The following is a 24,762-nucleotide window of genomic DNA, read 5'->3' as shown; positions in this document are numbered from 1 at the left end:
TGGCCATGCTCGTGGAAGGTCAGCGTGCGTTGGGGGACGCCATGCATACCCTAGCCCAGCATCAAGCATAGGGCCACAATCAATGACAGGGACCAGAGCCCAACCAGTTTAGTGATTTCAAAGACTTCCAAGATACCAAGCCGCCAGTCTTCAAAGAAGCTGAAGAGCCACTTCAGGCAGAAGAGTGGCTGAACACGCTTGAGCATAAGTTTCGTTTGCTCAGGTTGATAGAGCAGATGAAGGCAAAGTATGCTTCGCATTAGCTACAAGATCCAGCAGGTATTTGGTGGCGTCATTATAGGTCCACCTTACCAGAAAATGCCTAGATCACTTGGAATCAATTCCAGGAGGCTTTCAAGAGTCATTATATTCCTCCTGGTTTGATGGCCATAAAGCATAATGAATTCATGAAGCTGGTGCAGGGTACCAAGACCCTCACTGAATACCTTCATGCATTCAATCATCTAGCAAGGTATGCTCCAGAATTCGTTGATTCATAATCAAAGAGAATTGCTAGCTTTAAGAGAGGGCTTAGTCCTAAACTAATGAAGTCTATAGGAAACAACAAGAGTGTCACTTTCAATGAGTTCGTAAGCGATGCTCTTACTCAAGAAAATAACAATAATGTCTATGCTGCTTCCAAAAATCGCAAGAGGGCCTTTGAGGTAGGTGCCTCTCAAGCTAAAGCTCCCGTGGCTAAGACTCAGTTTCACCCACCGGCTACAGCCGTTAGGTACCGGCCGCCATAGAAGAAGAATCAGGTAAAGGCTAGTTTCAAGAAGGCATTTACTGTACCTCTTCCAAAGGGCACTACCAGACCAGGGAATTCTTTTGTTCCACCAGCGAACAGGCCTTGCTGGAATTATGGCAGGACAGGTCATTGGTCCAAGAATTGTCCTTATCCTCAGAAGAACAATCAGAAGCAAGGGAATTCTGGTGCTCGTCAAGGGCATGTTAACTACACCAACGTGACTGAGATACCCTCAGGAGAGGTGGTTACTGCGGGTAAGTTTCTTGTGAATCAACATCCTGCAGTTGTACTATTTGATTCTGGTGCTTCACATTCATTTATGAGTCCAGCTTTTGCATCAAAATACAATCAGAAGATAGTTACACTATCCACATGTAGTTATTGCATTAGTGCAGCTGGAAGTAATATTTCTACCAATCAAATAGTACCGGATGTGAGTATCGAAATAGAGGGACGAGTGTATACGGTCGATCTGGTAGTTTTGTCAGGACTTGGTATAGATATAATCTTGGGGATGAAGTGGATGAGCAGTCATGGAGTGCTCATTGATACTTCCACTAGGGTCGTTATGTTGAGGGATCCTATTAGCCAGGAGGCTTTTCTAGTGCCACTTCCTAGAGAGCTAGAACTCCACAACACTGCTAATGCTATCCAGACCCCAAGAATTGAGGACATTCCAGTAGTGTATGAATTTCCAGATCTATTTCCTGATGATTTACCTGGTTTACCGTCGGATCGAGATATCGAGTTCAAGATCGAGTTAGTGCCAGGCACTGCACCTATTTCTAGAAGGCCTTATAGGATGCCACCCAATGAGTTAGCAGAGCTTAAAGTTCAGTTACAAGATCTGTTAAAGAAAGGTCTTATCTGACCTAGTGCTTCTCCCTAGAGTTGTCCTGCTATATTTGTGAAGAAGAAGGACAAGTCATTGTGCATATGTGTGGATTATCGTCCACTCAATGCTGTGACAATCAAGAATAAGTACCCATTGCCCCACATTGATATTTTGTTTGATCAGTTGTCTAAGGCAAAGGTATTCTCCAAAATTGATTTGAGATCTGGTTATCATCAGATAAAAAATAGATCGAAGGATGTGCCTAAGACCACTTTCTCCACCAGATATGGGTTGTATGAGTATCTGGTTATGTCTTTCGGTCTGACCAACGCTCCTACATACTTCATATATCTAATGAATTCTGTATTCATGGAGGAATTGGACAAGTTTGTAGTTATCTTCATTGATGACATCTTGATCTTTTTCACAAATGTCGAAGAACATGCCGAGCATCTAAGAGTTGTTTTATCTAGGCTATGTGAACATAAGCTTTATACCAAGTTCAGTAAATGTGAGTTTTGGCTTAAGAAGGTACCTTTCTTGGGTCATGTGTTGTCCAATGAAGGGATTTCGGTTGATCCGTCTAAGGTGCAAGAAGTCATGGATTAGAAAGCACCAACTTCAGTGCATGAGGTTAGAAGTTTCCTTGGTTTGGCTGGATATTATCGTCGATTCATCCTGGATTTCTCTAAGGTAGCCAAGCCCATGACCAGGTTGCTTCAAAAAGATGTAAAGTTTGTTTGGACTCCAGAGTGTGAGACTACTTTTTGCACTCTAAGGACCTTGTTGACATCAGCTCCTGTTTTGGCACAACCTGATATCGAGAAACCTTTTGATGTGTTTTGTGATGCATCAGGTACCAGTTTAGGATGTGTCCTTATGCAGGAAGGACAAGTTATTGCTTATGCCTCACGTTAGTTAAGGAAGCATGAAGCCAATTATCCAACTCATGATCTTGAGTTAGCTGATGTTGTTCATGCTTTGAAGATTTGGAGGCATTACCTGCTCGGTAACGTGTGTCATATTTATACCGATCATAAAAGTCTCAAGTATATCTTCACTCAACCTAAATTGAACATGAGACAGAGAAGATGGCTAGAGTTGATTAAAGATTATAATTTGGAAGTCCATTATCATTCGGGTAAAGGAAATGTTGTTGCCGATGCTTTGAGTAGAAAATCTCATTGCAATTCTCTCTTGGAAGCAGATTATTATTTGGTACATCTGTTACATCCTACTGTGTTGCACAGTATTACCCTTAGTTGCTCCCAGGAAAGTAAAATCATCGAGCTTCAGAAAACCGATGTGGGTGTGTTCCACATCAAAAGAAAGATGAAGGAACAAGAGACAAAACACTTTCGTATGGATGAGAAGGGTATTCTATGGTTTAAGGACAGACTTGTAGTACCGAAGGACAAAGAGCTTAGAACCCAAATCTTAGAAGAAGCTCACTCATCTAAGTTATCTATCCACCCGGGAAGTAGCAAAATGTATCAAGATTTGAAATCTCGCTTTTGGTGGACCAAAATGAAGAAAGAAATTGCAACTTATGTTGCAAGGTGTGACAATTGTTGTAGAGTCAAAGCAATTCACATGAAGCCTACTGGACTTCTCCAACCATTGTCAATACCAGGATGGAAATGGGAAGAGATTAGTATGGATTTTATTGTTGGACTTCCCCCTACCTAAAAGAATTTTAATTCCATATGGGTAATAGTGGATCGCTTAACAAAGTCTGCTCATTTCATACCAGTTAGAATTGACTATCACCCAAGTGACTATGCTGAGTTATATTTTAATCAGATAGTATGTCTCCATGATGTTCCTAGAACCATTGTATCTGACAGAAGACCTCAGTTCACCACTCATTTTTGGGAACATTTGCACAAGATGTTAGGCACCAACTTAGTTAGAAGTTCTACTTATCATCCACAAACCTTCGGACAGACGGAGCGAGTGAATCAAATATTGGAAGACATGTTGAGAGCTTGTGTCATATCATCCAAAGGTTCATGGGATAAGTGGTTTCCTTTGGCTGAATTTTCCTATAATAATAGTTATCAAGAAAGTATCAAGATGGCCCCGTTCGAAGCGTTGTATGGCCGCAAGTGTAGAACTCCTCTGAACTAGGTTGAATCTAGAGAAAGGAGATACTATGGCATTGATTTCGTCGAAGAGGCTGAACAACAAGTCCGTACTATCTAGAAACATATGGAAGCCGCTCAAGCTAGGTAGAAAAGCTATATAAAAAAGAGAAGGAAGCCCATTGAGTTTGAAGTAGGTGATCATGTTTATCTGAAAGTATCATCGATGAAAGGTGTGCAGCGATTCGGAGTAAAGAGGAAGCTTGCACCTAGGTATGTAGGCCCATATCCGATCATAGAGAAGAGTGGGAATGTAGCTTACTGAAAGGTCCTTGTTTGGTTTTGGTAATTGAGTGACAACTTAGGTGGACTAATTGTGTTTATGTGAGATACACAGGTGATTAGTCCACAGGTACATGTGTGTGAGCAACATATGCCATGAAGGTGAAAATGGCTTGGAGATGTTGCAAAGCTCACACATGTGATGATGAAGGAGCTTAAATGCACATGAGACATGACATTGAGTCATGTGATCAAGGTGGAGAAGATCAAGACAAGACTTGGCTTGATGGACCGGTTGCAAGCGTGAAGGGCAAGTCGAAGGCTTTAGAGTGATGGACCGCGTGGCGGTGAAGCTTGAGCAAGACTTGGCGCCGATGGACGATGGCAATGGTGAAGAGCAAGTAAAGTCAAGATCGATGAACCAATATGATCATGTGATGATATGAAGTGGATCATATCATTGTTGATTGTGTTGGTGCATGTGTTGCATCGACATTGAAGGAGATGGAATGGAATGCGCAAGGCAAAGGTATAACCTAGGGCATTTCATTTCACCGGTCATAGGTGTGTAGAGAAGTTTATGACCGGGTTTAGGATAGATGGCCGTACTATCAAGAGGGGCAAACTTGTTTGCATATTGGTCATGTAGTGCCACTCGAGTGATCTAACTTTGCATTGTCGCTAGGATCGAGTGGCGTGGCAAGTTGAGTGGCTAACATCCTTTGGGAAATGATTGTGAAAATGCTAACACACATACACATGGTGGTGTACACTTGGTGGTGTTGGCACATTTACAAAGGCGGTGGTGTTGCATCGGGAAAATGAAATATCTATTTTCTATTGCGCCGGATGCAAATTCTTGTGGTTAGCACACTTGAGCAAGGGTGAAGAAAAAGGAGGAGATGCCAGCATCGGTCAAGTGACCGGACGCTGGATCCAAAAGCACCGGACGCTGACTGCCTATGTCTGGTCGCGCTGACGTGGAGTATAGCAGTAGCTGGAGAATGACCGAACGCTGGTGCTGTGTTCGATCGCGTTCGACCGGACGCGTCCGGTCATGCTTAGGAGCTTACTGGAAATGATCGGACGCTGAGGGTCCAGCATCTGGTCAGTTGAAGCTGCAGCATCCGGTCAGGTCAAGTGACCGTTGGAATCGGGACACGTGGTCGTTTGCGAGCGACCGAACGCTGAGGTCCAGCGTCCGGTCAACACGACCGGAGCGTCCGGTCGGCCCGACCGTTGCCCAGTGAAGGGGTAATGGCTAGTTTAGCCCTTGGGGCTATAAATAGAAGTGGCCTTCGGCCATGGCTGGTGGGAAGCACCTTGGGGGACTTTGTGTCCATGCTTGAGAGTGCTTGGGAGCCCTCCATCACACATATACTTGATAGTGATCATCCGATTGTGTGAGTGAGCGATTCTAGTGCGATTGCATCGTGAGGTTGCATCGAGTGGCACTAGGTGATCGAGTTGCAAGCCGGTGGTGCTTGTTACTCTTGGAGGTTGCCACCTCCTAGATGGCTTGGTGGTGGTCTCCGTCGAAGCGCGCAAGAAGCTTGTGCGGCTCTCCGGAGAAGTGCTTGTGAGGGGCATTGTGCTCGCCCCGCGGGAGCCGCGAAGAGCAACTCTAGTAAAGCGTGTCATTGAGCTACCCTCACTCAAGGGGTAGGTTTTTGCGGCACTCGATGTGCGGGCTTAGCGGGTGATGCTAATTAGCCACCAAAGCACCAAGTGAGCGGTCGACACAATGAGGACTAGCGTGTTGGCAAACACGTGAACCTCGGGAGAAAAATCATCGTGTCAACCTTGTTCTTCCCATTGGTTTGCATCCCCGTTACACAAGCTTGTGTTTACTTTCATATACATTAAGCTTGTGTTGTTGCTTTTATAATTAGTTAGCTTGTGTAGCTTGCTAGTTACCTTCATGCTTGTGTAGCATAGAAGTAGCTCCCTTGCGTGGCTAATTTGGTTTGTATAACCTTGTTAGTCATATTACTTAGTTTGTGTAGCTAAGTAATTGCGCTCTCTAATTTGGCATTGGTCGCCTTGTTATTGAGCATTGCTAGTGAGCTTAGTTAGCTTTGTGCTTTTGCTTACTAGCAAGTGTAGGAGCTCCCTTGTTGCTTAAAGTACTAGTGGCATAGGTTTGTGTGACCTTACTTCTAGAATTGGTTAGGAGAGCTCTATCTAGCCCGACACCTTTGTTGCATAATTGTTATCTTTGCAAGGCGCTAGTGAACATATATAGTGGGGTATAGTCTTGGCTAGACCGATAGTTTTAATTCCGCATTTGTATCGGTTAGCCGACGCGATTAAGTTTTAGAAAAGACTATTCACCCCCCCTCTAGTCGCCATCTCGACCCTTCACTTACAAGATAGAGTTACCTTACGAGATGAGAGCTATCTTCAATGTTTTTCATGTCTCTCAATTGAAGAAATGTCTCTGTGTTCCCAAAGATGAGAGCTCTACCACTTTGATTAACGGACCTTTTGCTAATTCACCGTGGTTTAGGATTTAGGAGGGGTAGAAAACTCGCTGACAGTCGACTGATGCTGCATCTGATGGTCATCCTAGCTGGTCAGTCGTGGCCGACAGAGCTCAGGCCACGCACGCCATTTGGAGGCCATACGTCGGTGCTGCCCCACCGGTCAGACCATCGCGGACACGATGACACCACGCGCCTGCTAGTTGCTTATTTGCTTCGCCCACGTCCATCTCGCCTCGCCAGTTCGCTAGAAGCGAAGCTGCCACCGTCGCCATTTCTCTGCTAAGCCCGTGCACCCTCACCGTCGTGCGTTGCTCGCTCTAGCTAGCCCACAGTGCCACCGTAGTCCACTTTAGCGCGTCCACCTCGCCGTTGAGTCGGATAGTTAAGGTAGAGGCCGCCTCTCTCCTTCCCCACGGTGGAGCTCCATTGCCGCTGAGAGTTCCGTCGAGCTCTCGCGCTCTCACCACCGCGTCTCGCCTCGCTCCATCTCGCCCTTAGCTCTGCCTTAAGCTCCTCTATCACATCGTCATATCCGTGAAGCCACCTGACCTCTGGTGTGGCCGCACTGTCATTTCCGCCGCCGTCCGAGGCTCGCCGGTGTGGTGCTCACCGTGACCGACCACCACCGGAGCCCTCTCACTCCCCGTTCTTCTTTCCCTTAGCTTCCCCGCGAACCCTAGATGCTCGTACCGAGCTTAGCTGCGCCCTTATGGCCGGACTTCGCCGGAGTGCCGATGGGTCCTCACCGCTGTCCGCCATTGCCGTCGCCGTCCTAGCTAGAGCTTGGTAGCAGTTGGGGAAAGGGCATAGATAGGTGCGGCTCATCGCGAGGAACACGCCAGTGCCCTTGGTTTTGCTGGAGAAGCCGCCGTCGACGAGCTCCACTGATTCGCGTCACCGGAGAGCCACCTCCTCTGTTTTCCTTTCACTTACATGCGGGCCCGGCTGACTGACGGACCCCGCGTGTCAGTGACTCAAACCTGAAAAGCTAGTTCAAATATTCAGTTTTGGATGTTGTTTTGTAAATTTGATAACTGAAGTTTGGTAGATCTAAATTGTGTGGTTCAAATTTTGTTAGGATCATGGTGAAGTGTGGTATTTAGGAAAAATATAACATGAACACTTGTAGTGGAATTTTTGGAAGATTTAAATTGAAATTTGAGATGTGTTTTTAAATGAATGCAAACTTGTTTAATTTATATCTTGAGTTCCTATGCTCCAAAAATTATGAAATTTTGTGGGTGAGATCTTCTTGATTATTAGAAGCTCTGGTAAAAATTTGGGAGTCAATGCTTGTATGGTTTTTTATTTATAGATTTTCCTTTTATCATTGGATGATTCTTGTGTGAATTTTAGTAATTTATCTATGAATCCAATGACCATGAAATTTATTGGAGGATGTCCTAGTACCTTAATGATGCTAGGAAAAATATAAAATCTGTTTCTTGACACTTTTCACTAGGGTTTCCTATTTATGTCATTTTAAGCCTTTATGCCTTGTCATTTTTGTGTAGGATGTTATACTTGTTCAAATGATGGGAAATTTATGTAGTAGCCTATTGGAGACATGTATAAGCTACTATAATGTTTGTGGAATTTTCTGTACACTTTGGACATATGTTTATTATTTAACCTAAGTATCTAAATAAATTAATAAAAGCATGAAAATAATTTATTTAGGAATGGCCACTATGTTTTCTGGTGTTCTTCCAATATGAGTGATGAGTTAGTAAAGTGAGTTTTGTCCATTTGTATGTTTACAACGTAAGTTAATAATTATTTTCTTGCATTGTGTCTTTCTGGACAGTTCTAGGAACTTTATAGAGTTCACCATGATAATTTGGGTTGCTGGGAAAGTGTTGAATACAAAAGTTATATATAACTTATGTATCTATCTCCCGTTAAAATATGGTGGCATTTGGCCTAGTAGTTTGGGAGTTATAGTCATTCAAAGTTGGATCACAATTTTGTTTACTCTCTGTCTTGTTTAGACCTGATTCGGTGTTTATGTAAATTCGACCTGCTAAACTTGGGAATCATGTTGAGGTGATTAATAATGAATTGTAGACAATTTTATAAGCTTTCCAAATTGTCTTGTTGCATATCTTTTGGATTAGTACAACTCTAGTTATGGATAAAACTTGTTACTGCTGTTTGCAGCCTTGACTCTGTGATTTTAGTGAATAGCTTGTTTGTTTGATATGAGTCGGTATGATGAGTTAGATGCTAGGCTAACTAAAATAACTTGTTAGTTGCAGGTGCTAGACCTCTTACTGAAGATGAACAACTTTATCTTCGGTTGTTAGATCTTGGTGAGTGTGTAGTTCTTGTGTTCTAAAAGAGATATGCACATACTCAGTAAAATAGATGTTAATCTTGTATCATCATGTCTTTCATGCGTCCATCTATACATGGATGTGCATTTCATCATCATCTTCCATCTCTTGTGCATGCATGATTCTTATACTATGCATATGCATGCAATAGGTATTCCAGAGGGAGTCACGCTTCTGGAATTCGAGCAAGTACTTTCGAAGGAGCAGCAGCAAGCCCAGGAGCAGGAGGTGCAGACACCCGAAGAAGGAGCCGACGAAGAAGTTCTTGAGTGTCCCGATCACCAACCTTCGTCTTTTCTGAACGGCAAGCCCCGAAGCATTCTAAGTCTTCTATGTTTTGAAAATGGTTACTTTGAGTATCTTTATTGGTGATGCATTGAGTGATAGGAACTGGATGCAAACACTTGTTGCATATATATATATCTATTCCTTGTCCAGTAAACGTACCCTAAATCCTATTTAGGTCCAGGAGCGAATCAAAGCTTAGCCTTGCTTAGACCGGTAAAAGTCAGATGATTTCCTGTCACCTACAAGTTAGGAAAATGTCTGGTCACGGTTGGCTATATTTGCTATCGTGGAAAATAACCATGTGTTAATAATGAATTGTGACCGGGCGGGATGTCGATAGAGAAGCAACAAGGCAAGGAGGTCTTGGGTGTGGATCTATCCCTGTCTGTGTCGGTTAAGGACCGATTCGCTGTACGTCCTCATGTCATGTTGAACGCATGCCTATCACTTAGTTGGCCGGATAACTCGTTTCGACCGTGAAGCCGAGTAGCTCAATTCAGGCTAGAAGTCTAGGAAGTGAAAGTGCGCACCCTGGCGGTAGTAAGGATGTGCGGGGAGCTATTGGCGTAAGTGCAAGGTGAGATTGACCACCTGGCAAAGTGGACTCCCTGAGGGTGCGGCGCTGCTCAGAACTGCGATTCTTGAGTTGTACCAAAAGTGACCTAAGGCTGCCTTCGCGCGGTATGCCTGGGTTTGTGTTAGGAATACCCCTCCAACTAGATAGGAATCGATAGCCCGCTTACATCTGGTAGCTTTTTCTAGGACATAGACTGCCCTCACAGACCCACATAAGTCTTTTCTGCGCACTTTGTCCTCACTCGTGCGCACTCGGGAAAGATTTCCCGATCGGTCACCCGTCTTGAAATTGCTCTAGGCCAAGCACGCTTAACCTCAGAGTTCTATAGAGATGAGCTTCCAGAAAAAAAAGTTGCAACTTGTTGGTATGAGTATCCTATTAATCCTGTTAAGCCCTAGGCCGGGATACTCATACCAACAAGTTGCAACTTCTTTTTCGAAAGCCCATCTCTAAAGAACTCTGAGGTTAAGCGTGCTTGGCCTAGAGCAATTTCAAGATGGGTGACCGATCGGGAAATCTTTCCTAGGTGTGCACGAGTGAGGACAAAGTGCGCAGAAAAGACTTGTGTGGGTCTGTGAGGGCAATCTATGTCCTAGAAAAAGCTACCAGATGTAAGCGGGCCCGGCCTTAGAGGCGGGACGTTACACAGTCCCCCCTCTTGTCATTCGTAATGAATATAGTTCAAACTTAGACTTACTGGACGTCGATTTTGAGGACCTGGTTCGATTTTATGAGGATACTGGTTTGGACCTTGCCCAAGTGCTCGCTAAAGGACCATCTGCTCCGAAAGTGGATCCTTGGAAGAAATTTGAACATGGAAAGAGTCTATACAACCCTGAGACCTTAGGTGAACTGGGTACGCAAATGTACCTGCTAAACAAGTGGTACATGACGGCGTGTGAACGGGAAGAGACCTTTGTTTCTGTCAGAGTCAGAAACTAACATTACTTCCGTGGCGATGACGTTATATATGTCGAGTTTTCAGAATTACACCAACTATGCCACCTGGACTCTCGATAAAAGTCTCATTAGCTGCTATTGTCTGTAAGTGTGATTATTTTCTATTATTAAAGTGTATATATAAAGCTACATGTATATATATAAATTATATATCCTCACACAATATTTTTATATATGCAGATATGAGATGACAGAACTCAGAAAGAGAAAGGATAATGATGTTGGTTTCGTTGGTCCAAATGTCTTATTCAAACACCCTAATCCCCCATCTGAATGGAAAGCTGAACTCGAGAAAAATCTCATGAGGTTCTTAGTGAACCAACAAAACAAGGACATACTCTTCCCCTACAACTTCAAGTGAGTGTTAAATAATTAATGTCGATCATATAGACATTTGTTCAATTATTTGCTTACTAGCTAAGCTATCTCCCATATATATATGTTGACTCTAGTTAATGTCGATCATATTTGTGTATAAAAACATATGCAGCAATTACTGGATATTGATGGTCATCGATGTGGCCAATAGTCGGTTGAGCATCTTAGACTCGTTAAGAAAAGAGCAAATAGAGTACCAAGACATGATATATATTATCCAAGGGTAATTTGGTCTCTCTAGCAACTATATATACCCCTATCTCTTAATAGCAACAATTATTAAAGGCCAAATTAAATTTTTTATTTTATTGGGTGCAATGTTTGGAAAAGTTTCATTGAGGAACACCACATGAAATATTGCAAAGCGCCACTGGATGTAATCGCACACAATGTAAGTACTAGCTATATATATATATATATATATATATATATATATATATATATATATATATATATATATATATATATATATATATATATATACATATACAATAATTCAATTAACACCATGCATGCTTTCAATTCACCGGATCTTTTTTCTTGTAAAAGTGGGTTCTGAGGCAAGAACAGGGGACCAACTACTGCGAATACTATGTTTGCGAGTTCATCATGGCGTACTCAAAAAGAACTCCTGAAGAGATCCTCAAAGTACGTTATATAAATATATTCATATATTCACAATTTCTTTTATTGCTCATATATATAAGTAATCACGTGACCAACATATATATATATATATATATATATATATATTAATACTTTTCCTTTAACTTTTATTGAAGACTCTATGGTTAAAGGAAAAAGTCATACGATGTGACCAACTGAAAGCAATTCAAGAGACCATAGCAGGATTTCTTAATGACCAGGTCTTAAACCCCGCCGGCGAGTTCAACAATGACATGAATGAAACATGGAAGCCAAACTAGATGGAGTGAGTTTGTTATCTCAAGGATATGATAGAATATACAATGCAAGCTTTATTTGTAATATATATATATATATATATATATACATATTATATGTACATAAAATAACGTACAATATATGTATATGCATGTAATATATACGTTCGTTTCATACTTTAGTTTGTACAAAATGTTCGAACATTATAAGCGTGTAGAATACATATATTATTAGCAGCGTAGAATGCGTATTCGAAAACCTATTCGAAAACCAAAACGAATCATCAATTGGAAATAGAAACAAAAAAAAAGAAAACCTTTAGTCCCGGTTGGTAATACCAACCGGGACTAAAGGGCCGGCCCACGTGGCCAGGCCGGGAGGCCTCTTTAGCCCTGGTTGGTATTATCAACTGGGACTAGACTTTTAGTCCCGGGTGAGAAACCAGGACTAAAGGTGGGACCCTTTAGTTCCAGATTCGTGCTCCCAATTAGAAAACCGGGACTAAAGGGGTTTCTCAACTAGGAGTAAAGCTTGTCTCTGTACTGGTGAGTGTTACTAATTAAATTGTCGAATGCATAATTCGTAGGCTTACCGGTGGCCAAGAGTAGCACAAGTAAGAGAGGGAGGAACAGAGCCATGGCTGCAGACCGATTGATCATCATTATGAGGAGGAAGAGAGCTGAGCTGATGTCTTCTTTTTCTCTTTTTTTTTTCTTTTTCTTTTTTTGAATCGTGAGCTGATGTCTTTTGGAGTCACTCGCTATGTGCGTCTATTTATATAGGCAGCCCTCGACAGTCAATGGTCAACACTAGTTGCATTGTTTATGGGATAAGAAACATTACTACTACATCGGGGTGCATCATTGGCAGGAATTAATTCGTGCTATACTACAATAATCTACTATGCATTGCAGCATTGTTTGGCAGGAAACTAATGCCGACCATATGACTGTCACACCTTATATATGGATTTGCCACGCAAATTGCACCTGGTCTGGTCTGGTATGTTGCATCTTTAGTAGGATATATTAATGTCTGGCCCAGTACAGCAGGTTAATATATAGTAGGCGTCACTTCATTTTGCTCATTTCATTTGACGCCAAAGGTTTAGGCAGTGAATAACTATATATTTTTCTAATTCTAATTTTAAGAGCAACTTTTAGGTAGACTTTAGATACTCCTATATATTCCGAGCTTCTATCTAGACCCTGTTTGGATCCAAAGAGATAATAGTTACCTGCTAATAATTAACTCCTTAGATCCTAACAGGTCTAGCTAATAGTTTAGCTAATTATTAACTGAATACCAAACTAACAACTATTTCACTAGCTGAACAAAACTAGCTAATAGCAGCTAATATTAGTTGTGGTCTATTAGAGCATCTCCAAGACTACCCTATTTTTTTCTCCCCCAAATCATGTAGTTTTGCAACTCTCAAAAAAGTATTGGGAGAAAAAAAAGAAGGCTATCTTCAATAGTTTCTAATAAATGGCTTCAAAAAAATCAAATTTAGGTCCCACGTCAATATTTGGTCAGTCTTTTTTTTTTCTCGCGGCACTTCAACAGGGTCGCGATCCCGACGTCGTGTTCCTGCCGCAGCCGCCAACTCCCAGCCGGCTGCTGCCGCCTTCTGGCCAGCCGAGCCCTCCTCGCAGCCATCGAGTAGTAGCATTCAGCAGTAGGCCATCCAACAGTAGCATGCAGGCAAAACCCGGTGTAGTAGTAGTAGCATTCTGCAGCAGGCTATCAGCAGCCAGGGGCGAATCCAGCCATGAAGTTTACCGGAGTCATAGTATTTATACAGTGGGGTCATCGTGATGGATTGTAATAAACAGTAATTCTTCACTAATTTTGTCGAAGTCATCGGGGTCAGACGACCCCGATAACATAGGCTAGATTCGCCCCAGCAGCAGCCGGCCATCAGGTAGTATCATCGGCAGTCATTAGAGGAACATGTAGCTAGCCATCACCAGAGGCAGCAGTAGTCGCCAGCCATCTAGTAGGACAAGCTGCTGGCTCACGGCCACCAAGACAAGTAGCAGGAAACGAAGGAACCAAATTCACATAACACAAGTTCATTCAGCAACAGTACCATGCATCACACAGTGCAAGACAAGCCAGCCGATTTCAGCAGCAGGCGCCCAGGCCATCAGATAAATATATACAGGGATACACATAACTTATATTCATTCAAAAGTAAATAATACTTCAACTTAAATGATAGCGCAAATTAAATAAACAGTATTCATAATGCAAACTAGTTCACTGAATCCAAAAACAATTGGATGTAGAAATAAAATGACATGAACTAATTCTAATTCGCCAGACGACAGCATTGTTTGGCCGGTCTATAATCTGTTTGTGCTAATTTGCGCCCTGTTCGTTTGGGCTTGTTTGGCTTATAAGCCATGGCTGAAAATATTGTTGGCTGGTTTGGTGTAAGAGAAAAATATTATTCGTTGGTTGATAAACCATGACTTATAAGCCAAATATGACCCAACGAATAGGCTGTTGTACGGCTGATTTGTTAGGGGAGAAAAATATTTTATCATAGCTTATAAGCCGGCTTATATGAACAGCCGAACATGGCGGACGAGCACATTGGTTGGGAATAGCAAAAAGAGTTAAAATATAAAAGCGGGTGAGGAAGATAAGCCCAATCATTTCAGACAAATTAAATATGCTGATTTGCTACTGTCTAACCTATATGTTTATGTTCATGATCAACCAAATTTTATAATCAAAACATGTCGCAGCTAGCCCTGACTACAAATGAATGCATTGACGGTGGTGACTTTACAGATAAAAGGTACTCCTTTCACATCAAAGACCCTTGCTGCAATAACTCTTCCATTGACCTATGGCTGCAGCCAGCCCCGTTCACAACAGGAGAAGCATAGCACAAATACTATACACCAATCAGGCATATGGTATTGTTATTCTATAAATCTAAGGCAGGAGTTCTGCCATGGTAAGTGGATATATCATTCAGGCTTTATAAGTGCCTGTTTAGTTTCTAAAATTTTGCAAAAATTTTTAAGATTTTTCGTCATATCGAATCTTTGGACGCATGCATGAAGCATTAAATATAAATAAAAAATAAAATTAATTACACAGTTTAGACGAAATTCACGAGACGAATCTTTTAAGCCTAATTAGACTATGATTGGAGACTAATTGCCAAATAACAACGAAAGTGCTACAGTACCATTTTCAAAAAAAATCGCCAATTAAACAAGGCCAATCTCATACAACTAAAAAGAATAAAAGTAAGACTATTTTTTCGTGTGACTTTTTTTTCGAGGTCGCTCCTTCTTCCTGTCCGTCCGATATCGCGTCCCCCGTCGCCCGCTCCCTCGCCTCCCCTCGAATCACGCTCCATCCCCCTCCAATCACGCTCCCTCCCTTCCCCATGCGCGCACCCAACCCGCCGCCGCCTCTCCCATGTTCCCTCCCCCTCCCCTCCGCAACGCCACCGCCCGCACCCTGCTCTCCCGATCCAGTCCGCCCTTCGTGGTCACGCAACTCGGCCGTCGCCCTTCGGATTCTCGCACTTGGGTCCTGGCGCCCGCCACTGCTCGTCCACTGCCACGGCCTTCCTAGCCAGCCAAGCTACAACGCCGGTGGCCGCGGCGGCCCCTTCCCTCCATCCGTACTCCACAGAAAAAGAGCAAGAAAGACGGCGATGGCACCAAGGTCCTCCACCGTCCCTGCGACCTCCGCAGGCTGCGCGTCCCCCCACCGGAGCGCAGCCCCTCCTGCGATCTATGGCCGCCGCACGCCACGGCTGCATGGCCCCACAGCAGCGCCGCCGCACCCCTCCCCCTGGGGTTGCGACGCTGGCGCTGGTCACTACGACGCCGGGAAGCCGTAGCTCCGCCCGCCTCGACTTGCTAACGCGCTTCGCCTCTCCCAGCAGATTCGCTCCACCGCTCCCTCCTCCCGGTTCCGGCGGCCCGATGCTGTGCCGAGCCAGCACGGGAGGCCTGAAGTGGGCAAACCATAACGGCGCACCCCGGCTGTCGGCGCGCTCGATGACGGCCACGTCAACCTCTAGCGTCCCAGCCCAGGCGCAGGCGACCCAGCAACCAGTTAGCGCGTGCGACCTAGCGACGTAGCCCAGGAGCCGACGACCCTGCCACCGGCGACCACGATGCCTCCAACCCGAGCAGATCCAGGTATTGCTTATCTTAGAGTTATGGTCAACAGTTCCCCTCATGTTGTACACTCTTCTTCACAAGTTTCCTCTGTCTTTCATTAAATTACTATGTGCTCATTTGCTGATGGAGAAGACCAAAGGGAGATGATACGTGTGTACAAGCTGCTACCACAGTCGTCAAAAAAAAGATCAGTGCTAGGTGGGGCTTCTCGGTTCTCCTTCCTTGATCTATTCCATAATTTTAGTTACTTTTAAGATTAAAAGATACACATATATCACTGTCAAATTAGTTATTTTCATTTGTTATTGGAAAGATCATTGCTTGCATATGGCGTGCCTACCTACATGTCTTCTAACGAGGATCACAGAATAAGCATTTTATACGTTCTTGAACAAATTAAATTTGGCGTAGTGCTTACGGTTTTCCTTCATTTTCAGAGGTGTACTTATAAAGGGTTTCATATCTAGTTATGGCAAAGTGTGATCATCCAATACCGTCACAACATGCCAAGGTAAATTATCTAGGTGCAGTATGGATTTAATTTACTGTCATAATTTTGTATTGCACAGTTTATCTTTACATAATTCTTACTGTATTAGGTTCCTTACTATATTTTAATATGGGCTATAAGAAATTTATGCAGCCTTAGATTCCACTCAATCTCCCAATTTACAAATATTTAACTTACTGCCATAATTTCTGGGTGCATATTCTAACTTTTACATAATGCTTTGTGTATTAGGTTTCTTGCTTAGTCCTTTCATGATTACAGTCGCATCACAACTTCCTTTCTCTGGTAAAATGCTTACTGTTAATAACAGTTGTTGTTCAATTCATGTAATTCCTGCTGATGTTAGCTTTTGTGCATCCCACATAACTCTGATAGGTTGTGCACTATATCATCTACCATGGCATTTTACCTTCTGCCAACCTCTTCCTATACGAGTTGTCTTAGATTGGGTTCACAGTTATGAGAACCTCTTCCTATATTGATGATACAAATTATACGAGTTTATGATACTTTTCTCAATTGTGTTTACTTGCTTAATACCAGTAAGCGGGATTCAGAATGATGCAAATTAGATTCTATCCCAGCAACTTCTAGGGCTCTCATGTGAATATGATGTTTTTAGATTATTTGCTTCATTTTTTATATGATTTGTACGGATTTCAGTACGATGCAGAGTAGATTCTAATATAAATCCTACCGATTCCTCGATTTTCCCTTTCTACATCTAATTATGACACTATTGTTACATATACATTTCAACAACCCCTTCTTATCAACAATACATTTCAGATTGGCTGCCTATAACTTTCTGAAAATGTGCTGGTGCTAATCTAAAAAAGGGTATGCTGTTGTTAATCCTAAAAAAAGAAGATATGCTGGTGTTACTTAAATAGGATATTACATATGGTTTCCAAATTTCAGTGCCATGCATACACTAAATTCAGCAGGCTCTTCTTACTAACAATATATTTCAGATTGGCCGCCTATAACTTGCTGAAGGTGTCCTGGTGCTAATCCTAAAAAAGGGTATCCTGCTGTTAATCTTAAAAAAAAGGTATGTTGGTGTTACTTAATTAGGATTAGGTTGTGCGCTTTGTATTTCTCTATGCCATATCAATCATCTGATTTGTGTTTCTTAAATGTCTCATAGTTTCCTGACCCTCAAACTCTATATGAACCCAGCTAGGCTCCATGGTACAAGCCAGGTACCCATGCTGACCTCCTCGCTTGAATACGATTTATCAGAGCCTTCTCATGTGGATCAAAACGACAAAACACATGTAGTTCAAAATTCGGTTCTACGATGCCAGCTTACCAATGCTTTTAGTGATAGTAGAGTTCGAATTATTTTTCATATGATTATAGTAGTTTGCTTAGTTTTAGTGAAGCTCTGTACTCTATGGTTGAAATGGTTTCTTTTGGGCTATAATTATTAATATATTTGAATATTGAATTATGATGCACTGGAGAGTTGTAAATAGCTTCCTTACCTTTCTATTGTGTGCCTCCAATCATTAGACTCAGATGAACTACAAATTTCTGAATGTTAGTCTGTTTCAGGTAGCAGGAAACTGCATATATGCACATATATTTCTGGAGTACTGGCTTATTGCTGCACTGACCGGAAGTTCATGTTCAGAACCATTGTCATGCGGCAGTTTCTCTCTACCCATTACCTGTTTGTGCTAGCATCGTGCCCCTTCACTGCAAGCTTGCTCTCATGTTACCTTCATTTGCCTCACGGAGGTAGATTGATCGATATTCTCTGACAACTGCTATCGTTCTGGTTCAAATACATTGAATTAATTTAGGTTCTGCACTCTGGAATTGGTCAGAGGTATGGTGCCTATTTTGACTGTTTTCATGATAAAGACAACCTGAAGCATGGAGGCCATTGAATTGCCACTGCCCTTGTGTGCTTTGTCTAGATGCTATTTTCTTTTTTCGGACATTTTTTATTTATCTAGGTTGTCTAACTAGATTTTTTTTCTGAGTGAAACTTGTTTTGGCTATAGATACCACAATGTCAATGTCATTTGTTTGTGAATCTATGTTGTGCAAACCATTTGACTGACATTCAACAGTCTAAGCATGGCTTTTTCATGACCCAATGCCAAACTGATTATCAACTTTGGAGCTCGGAGGGGATTGAACATGTCCTTTTTTTATCTTCATATCATGGAAGAGTCACCAAAGTTTAGGAGAAACCAACTGTGACAGATTCATATTAGTTTAATTTTTTATGGCCTAGATTCAACCATCATCCGTCCCCTCCTTTTTAATTTGAAGATGCATCAGGGCCCATTGTGAGTAACTATATAAGCAGGCATATTTATGATTCAAGAGGAGTAGTTCCTACCGCAATGAACCTGTATTTCCATGCACACTTGTTTTCTAGATTTTTTAGATTGATTCAAGTTCCTGAATTTTTTTTTCTGCATGTTGCAGCTGCTAGCTGATGGAGCGAAAACCAAGCTTAACTGCTGAAGCATGAAAAGCAATTACCTGTTTGTGCCAGCATCGTGCCCCTTCACTGCACCTTGATAAAGCTAACTGGGACTGACAGGCCCGGGCTCTCTATCCGAAGTGAGCGCTGTGCTCACAAATCTGGGGTGCAATGTGTTAATGCGGAGCTGTGGACACAAAACGAAAGAGCAGCTGCCGTCATGCAGGTCACTGATACGAAGTCTGGGCTGGCAGTTTCGGATGCAGAAAGGAAGTATGTAGTAATTTTTGTAAGAGAGTTGCTATAATTTTTTTAGGACAGTTGATACTTAAGTAACTTTTAAGGAACCGGAGAATAGAAGAATATTGTATCGGTCGTTTGGGGCTAATGCCAAAAAAAGTTTCATGCAATGTCCTGTCGTATAAGCAAAAACACTGCTCAGTTCAGTGCTATGAAAAAACAGATTTGACAAAAACACAATTAGCTAACTACTTCAAATTTGATTGAATCAACTTTAGACTTAATGAGGTATGTAGCATTAGCACGGACAATATGCTAGCATGGGGTAGTTATAGTATGCGTGACATGACCTATTATACCTTGTTATGCATGAGTGTTTTTCGGATTAAACTATGAAGAAAAATATTGTCGTTTGGTTATTTTCATGTGAATCTCTTAAATGAAGCTGTGACGTTAGCACGGATTCCTTTCCGCTGCCGGTCACCATTTTATTGTGTAATTAATAAAAACAATATTTGCAATTGTTATACGTCCCTTTAGTCCAGACATACTCGGTACGAACATAGTTCCCTTATGCTGATGTCCACCTAAATTCACCTAATTTTTTTTGCAAATGCTGGAAATAGTAGTAATGCCTAAATTTGCACAGGGATGGTAGCCCGACAGGTCAACATGTCAACGCCCATCGCCCACACAAGACGTAACAGTAAATGCTATCCCTTTACTCTACTATGTTTTCAAACACCTACTGAAACGTTTAATTTTTTAATTCATCTACATGTACATCCAAGTTAGCCTGACAAAATGATGAGAGGACTAATCCTTTTAATTTATATTGAGCAGCTCATTCACTAAACTTCACCCTGTACAGAAAACATTGACAGTACTATAACCAAATTGTTATATCAGGATTCAGAGAAATTCCCCATGGGACTAATGCCTTCTTTGTGGGAAACAAGCTCATGTGTTCCATGCCAAAATATTCCGTGGACATTGAACTCATGCCGCTCCATACTTTAGTGCAATCTTCATGTAGAAGTTGGAATAAATCAGACATATTTATAGAAGTTGTAATGCTCAATTGAAGTTTCAACCATCAGCATAGTACTTACAATACGCCATCACACGCAAACATGACTGAAGCTAATAATCAAATATCATTTTTTTTTGCATCTAGAACCAATTCTACAGCCTATGGCCCTATTCGCTTGAAGGAATCTGGAGGAATCTGTGAGAGCATGAACAGTGAAAACCATATGTGCACAGTGAAAACCGGCTGATTTTCAAACCATCCGAACGGCCCCTATGCAACGGTACAAGGCTGGTGGTGTGGGGGCTCCGAAGAAATACAATCGACGCTGAAATCGTGGTGGAGTAGCATGCTGGGAAGCGGGTATTCCTTCCTCGAATACCGCTATGCTCATCTGATGACGAGATGTTCCCGTTCCAGTTTAAGAGGAAACAGTTTCCTATCAGGCTGAGCTTTGCCATGATGGTCAACAAGTCACAGGGCCAAACTATTCCGAACGTGGGTGTGTACCTACCCGCACCAGTGTTCTCTCACGGTCAGTTGTACGTTGCGATGTCTAGAGCCACGTCAAGAACCAATATTAAGATTCTTGTCCTCCCGCCTGATGTGGAGGCACAAGAGGAGGAGGCCAAAAAGATAGACAAGAAAAATGCTAAAAAGAATGCCGAGGGGAAAAATATAAGAATGCGTCAAATAAAAAAGATAAGGATAAGAAGACCCCAATAGCGGATGAAACTTTCACGAAGAATATTGTATTTAAAGAGGTTCTAACGCCATAGGCGAGGTAACAAAACATTACTAACGCATACAATGTATTTTTCCATACAATTTATATTGTACAAATAATATCTCACTAATGCCATATTTGTTGTTGTTCCTAGGTATTTTTAAATGGTTTATCAAACTCTACACGGAGATGTTGTATATACACTTGTGTGATGGCATAATGAAAATTGAACATGTGTTATATTATTGTTATAAAAATAACACTTTGAGTGTTTTGTTCATAATATTTCGTTTCGTAACCATTCATAACTATTACACATGTATGTTCTCAAAACCATGAGTTTTGTCAATTTTCCCCACTTTTCTCATGTGCCAATATGGTATCAACCGAATTAGCATCTGTATAATTACAAACATAAATTACTTGAATAAAACCAACGAAGCAAGTTAGCAATAATAATTAATAATAGTGCTAAACAACACCATACCAGTGGTCATGGGATGGCACGATCGTAGTGGTGTTGGTTCCGCACATTCAGGAGGATAGCTCTTTTGTATTTCCTATTGTTGCACCAGGGTCATTAGTTTATGAGCACGAAAGAAATATATATCGGAGATTTCTTCTTGCCAATATAAAACATTATCTTAGCCGCATCACGAAAAGGTCTATAAAGTAGAGTTTGTGAGCCTGCGACGCCGCGCACTCCGTGACTGTGTTAAATTCATAAACTTTGCCTTTTGAATTAAATGTCATTTTAACGTTAGTATTTAATTTTTACAGTATTGTTATCTTATCGTGCGATCCGTGTGTTTTTAGTACAAAATGTTAGCTATCCCGTAGCAACGCGCGGGCACGCTACCTAGTCACAATTGAAGCCTGAGCTTTAGCGGATGAAATTATGGTACAGGTGATTCACGAAAAAGCTAGATCCCACATACGCCAGGCAGGCAGGGGCTGTGCGTGGCCACCAGCGGTTGCGGCCGGCCATGGGCCTCAAGGCGGCACGCGGCTGGGGGCCGGCTGTGCCTCCCTGTGGCGTGGCCAGGGATGGCCATGGCCTCCAGGTGGCGGCTCCCACCGGCAGTGAACCCTGGGCCGAGGAAAAAAACAACTCTAGGGCAAAGTGGAAACAGTAGATCAATGGCTTACCTAAACCCTAGGTCGGCGCTGGCCACAATCGACTACCCTGGACGCACGCTCGGCTATGGCGCGAAGGAGAAGAGGCGCGGGAAATAGACGCGGTGAAGCGCGCGAAGGAGATGACGGCGCGGGGAAACTTCGGATACGCGCTCCCAGGCCGCGCGCATTTTTACGCGCAAGTGACGTTGGTTTTGCAATTGCCAAAAGATGGGGAAGGGCTATGGGGTACTCTTGGAGATGAGTTTTTCTTATTTTTCCTAAAAATATATGGTTAGAAAAGGGACATGGAAAACTCTCGGAGATGCTATCAAACAGGGCCCGGTTGATAATAACATACAAGATCTAACTCCCGCATCTATGGGCTGCTCTGGGCCTTTATTTCATTGGGCATATGCATGCACAACAAGTCCCCAAAAAAGGAATCGCATGGGCCGAACCACTTATTGTTTTGTAACAAAACATATATATATAAGGACTGTGTTTCCTGATGAACACATGTCGTAGCTTGTGTATTTGCTTTCCTTAATTCGTAGTACGAAACTTTGGCCAGACAGGCATTATTCCGCAGTTGCGGAGTACATGATGTGGGCTGGCCCGGACATCTCTAACGGCCCAGGTCCAGCTAGCTAGAGCCCTTTCTTTCCTTCCTGTGTTCGCTCACGCGTCCGACTGGACAAATAAAAACGATCATGCATGCATAATCATATGTGCATGGGATTCGTATCCGATCCGAGTAAACGAAGGCCTAATCCGATAGGATTCCTACGGTGCTAGGGTTTTAGTCGCCTACGTATACATACGGCTCCGGTACAATCTCTCCTTCTCTCTCTATATATATACATATACGTAGCAGACAAGTTGCCCTCATCTGGTGCTCCCTAGCTAGCTACGCCACCTTAATTAGCCAGATCGCGCGCGCAAGCTCTTCGTCGTCGACGCTTGTGGCATCTAGCTAGACCGGAGGCCGGCAGGGAGCATCTCCATCCAGGCATCCACCACACCGGCGCCGGCGGCCATGTCGGGCGGCAAGCAGAAGCCCCTCAAGGCGCCCAAGGCACCCAAGAAGGAGTACGATGAGGTATGCCCGGGTCTCACCAGTTCCGGGTCGCCCTAGCTACTATACTAGCAGCATGCAGCTTGCATTAACAGAGTTGTGGCTTTCGGTTAATTTGTGGGCGCGTCACGCGTGCAGACTGATCTGGAGAACCAGAGGAAGAAGAGGGAGGAGGAGAAGGCGCTCAAGGAGCTGAGGGCAAAGGCGGCGCAGAAAGGCCCGCTCGGAGGCGCCGGGCTCAAGAAGAGCAGCGGCAAGAAATGAGATACCTATAGCTAGCGAGCTACTTCTCTTCAGTGATTTTATTTTATCCGCACCAGCAGTTTAGTTGATCGATCGACGTCGACGTACATGCATGAACTAGGTGTCGCATTGTGAGTTTTGTGACTTATTGAAACTTGTCTTTGTGTCCTGATGCTGAAATTTTTCTTCAGTTTGGTTCGTTTCCCGTACGTGCTTTTTATGAAGATGGGAACGATCCGGTAATCCTAGGAGAGTGAGCTAGCTCCATAAGGGGTCGTTCGGTTAGGGGTCAGGAACCATTCCATCTGATCAATTGTTATACAAATTATTGTTATATATACAAATTAGTCAATCATTCCAGTTAGGAATCGATCGTTCCAGTGAACTGTTCTTAGACAACCGAACAAGCCATAATGAATCTTAGCCTGTGAAGATTGTCAAAACATAAGCTTGTGAGATATAGCCCACTCCTAATTTCAGACCGGTTAATATTCTAGGAGAAGTACAGGCAAGGGAACAAGATCCTATATGAATGAAATAATAAACGTATTTAGAATAGGAGTACTCTTAGAATATCTTAATTAGTCCAACAAGCAAGTCCATTTTAGTTTTTTAACTAATGAGGTATATGATCGGCCATCATATTAGCAATATAAACTTAGTGCACAAAATCAATGAAAGTGTAGCTTAGCAACTAGGCGGTTTTTCATTAGTTAAAAGAGAAATAAATAGAATCAATAGGCATCCAAATTTAAGCTATGAGAGGGTTTGAATCTAGATGGTTGGGTCACTACTACAAAAACTATTTGTAGCAACGTCTTCCTTTCTTTGTAGGGGCGGCTCTATATTGAGCCGCCCGTACAAATGGTTGTCAAATGAGCCGCCCTTACAAATGGATTTGTAGGGCGGCCGGTGTTATCAGCCGCCCCTACAAATGGCCCGATTTATAGGGGCGGCTCTATATCCAGCCGCCCCTACAAATCGAATTTGTAGGAGTGGCTCAATATTGAAGTGCCCCTACAAATAGACGCCGAGTATTAAAAATTAAGTACTAAAATTCAAATTTTGTAAACAACCTCAGATGGAGAAACAACCAAAATGAAAGTTGTAGATCTCAAAAAGTTATGAAACTTTATAGTTGACAACTTTTTGATTTGAAATCATCTTGTCAAGAAAAACTATGTTTGAATTTCTAAAAATTTGAAATTTGAATTTTTAAACGACCTCGGATGGACAAACAGTAAAAATGAAAGTTGTAGATATTGAAAAGTTATGAAACTTTGTAGTTGATAACTTTCTCATTTGAAATCATCTCGTCATGGAAAACTACG

At 42.5% G+C, this 24,762-nt stretch overlaps 1 protein-coding gene across 1 annotated transcript; it reads left to right on the top strand.

Moving 5' to 3' along the window:
• Positions 1-23,149: 23,149 nt before the first annotated feature.
• On the top strand, positions 23,150-24,155 carry LOC136465256 (uncharacterized). The gene is made up of 2 exons (XM_066464064.1): positions 23,150-23,212; positions 23,327-24,155. The coding sequence occupies exons 1-2, from the start codon at positions 23,150-23,152 to the stop codon at positions 23,450-23,452; spliced, it is 189 nt and encodes a 62-aa protein (XP_066320161.1). The 3' UTR covers positions 23,453-24,155.
• The last annotated feature ends 607 nt before the right edge of the window (positions 24,156-24,762 follow it).

This window comes from Miscanthus floridulus, chromosome 7, assembly GCF_019320115.1.
Source record: "Miscanthus floridulus cultivar M001 chromosome 7, ASM1932011v1, whole genome shotgun sequence".
Lineage (NCBI taxonomy): Eukaryota > Viridiplantae > Streptophyta > Magnoliopsida > Poales > Poaceae > Miscanthus > Miscanthus floridulus.
This window is presented reverse-complemented; position numbering and strand designations above follow the sequence as displayed.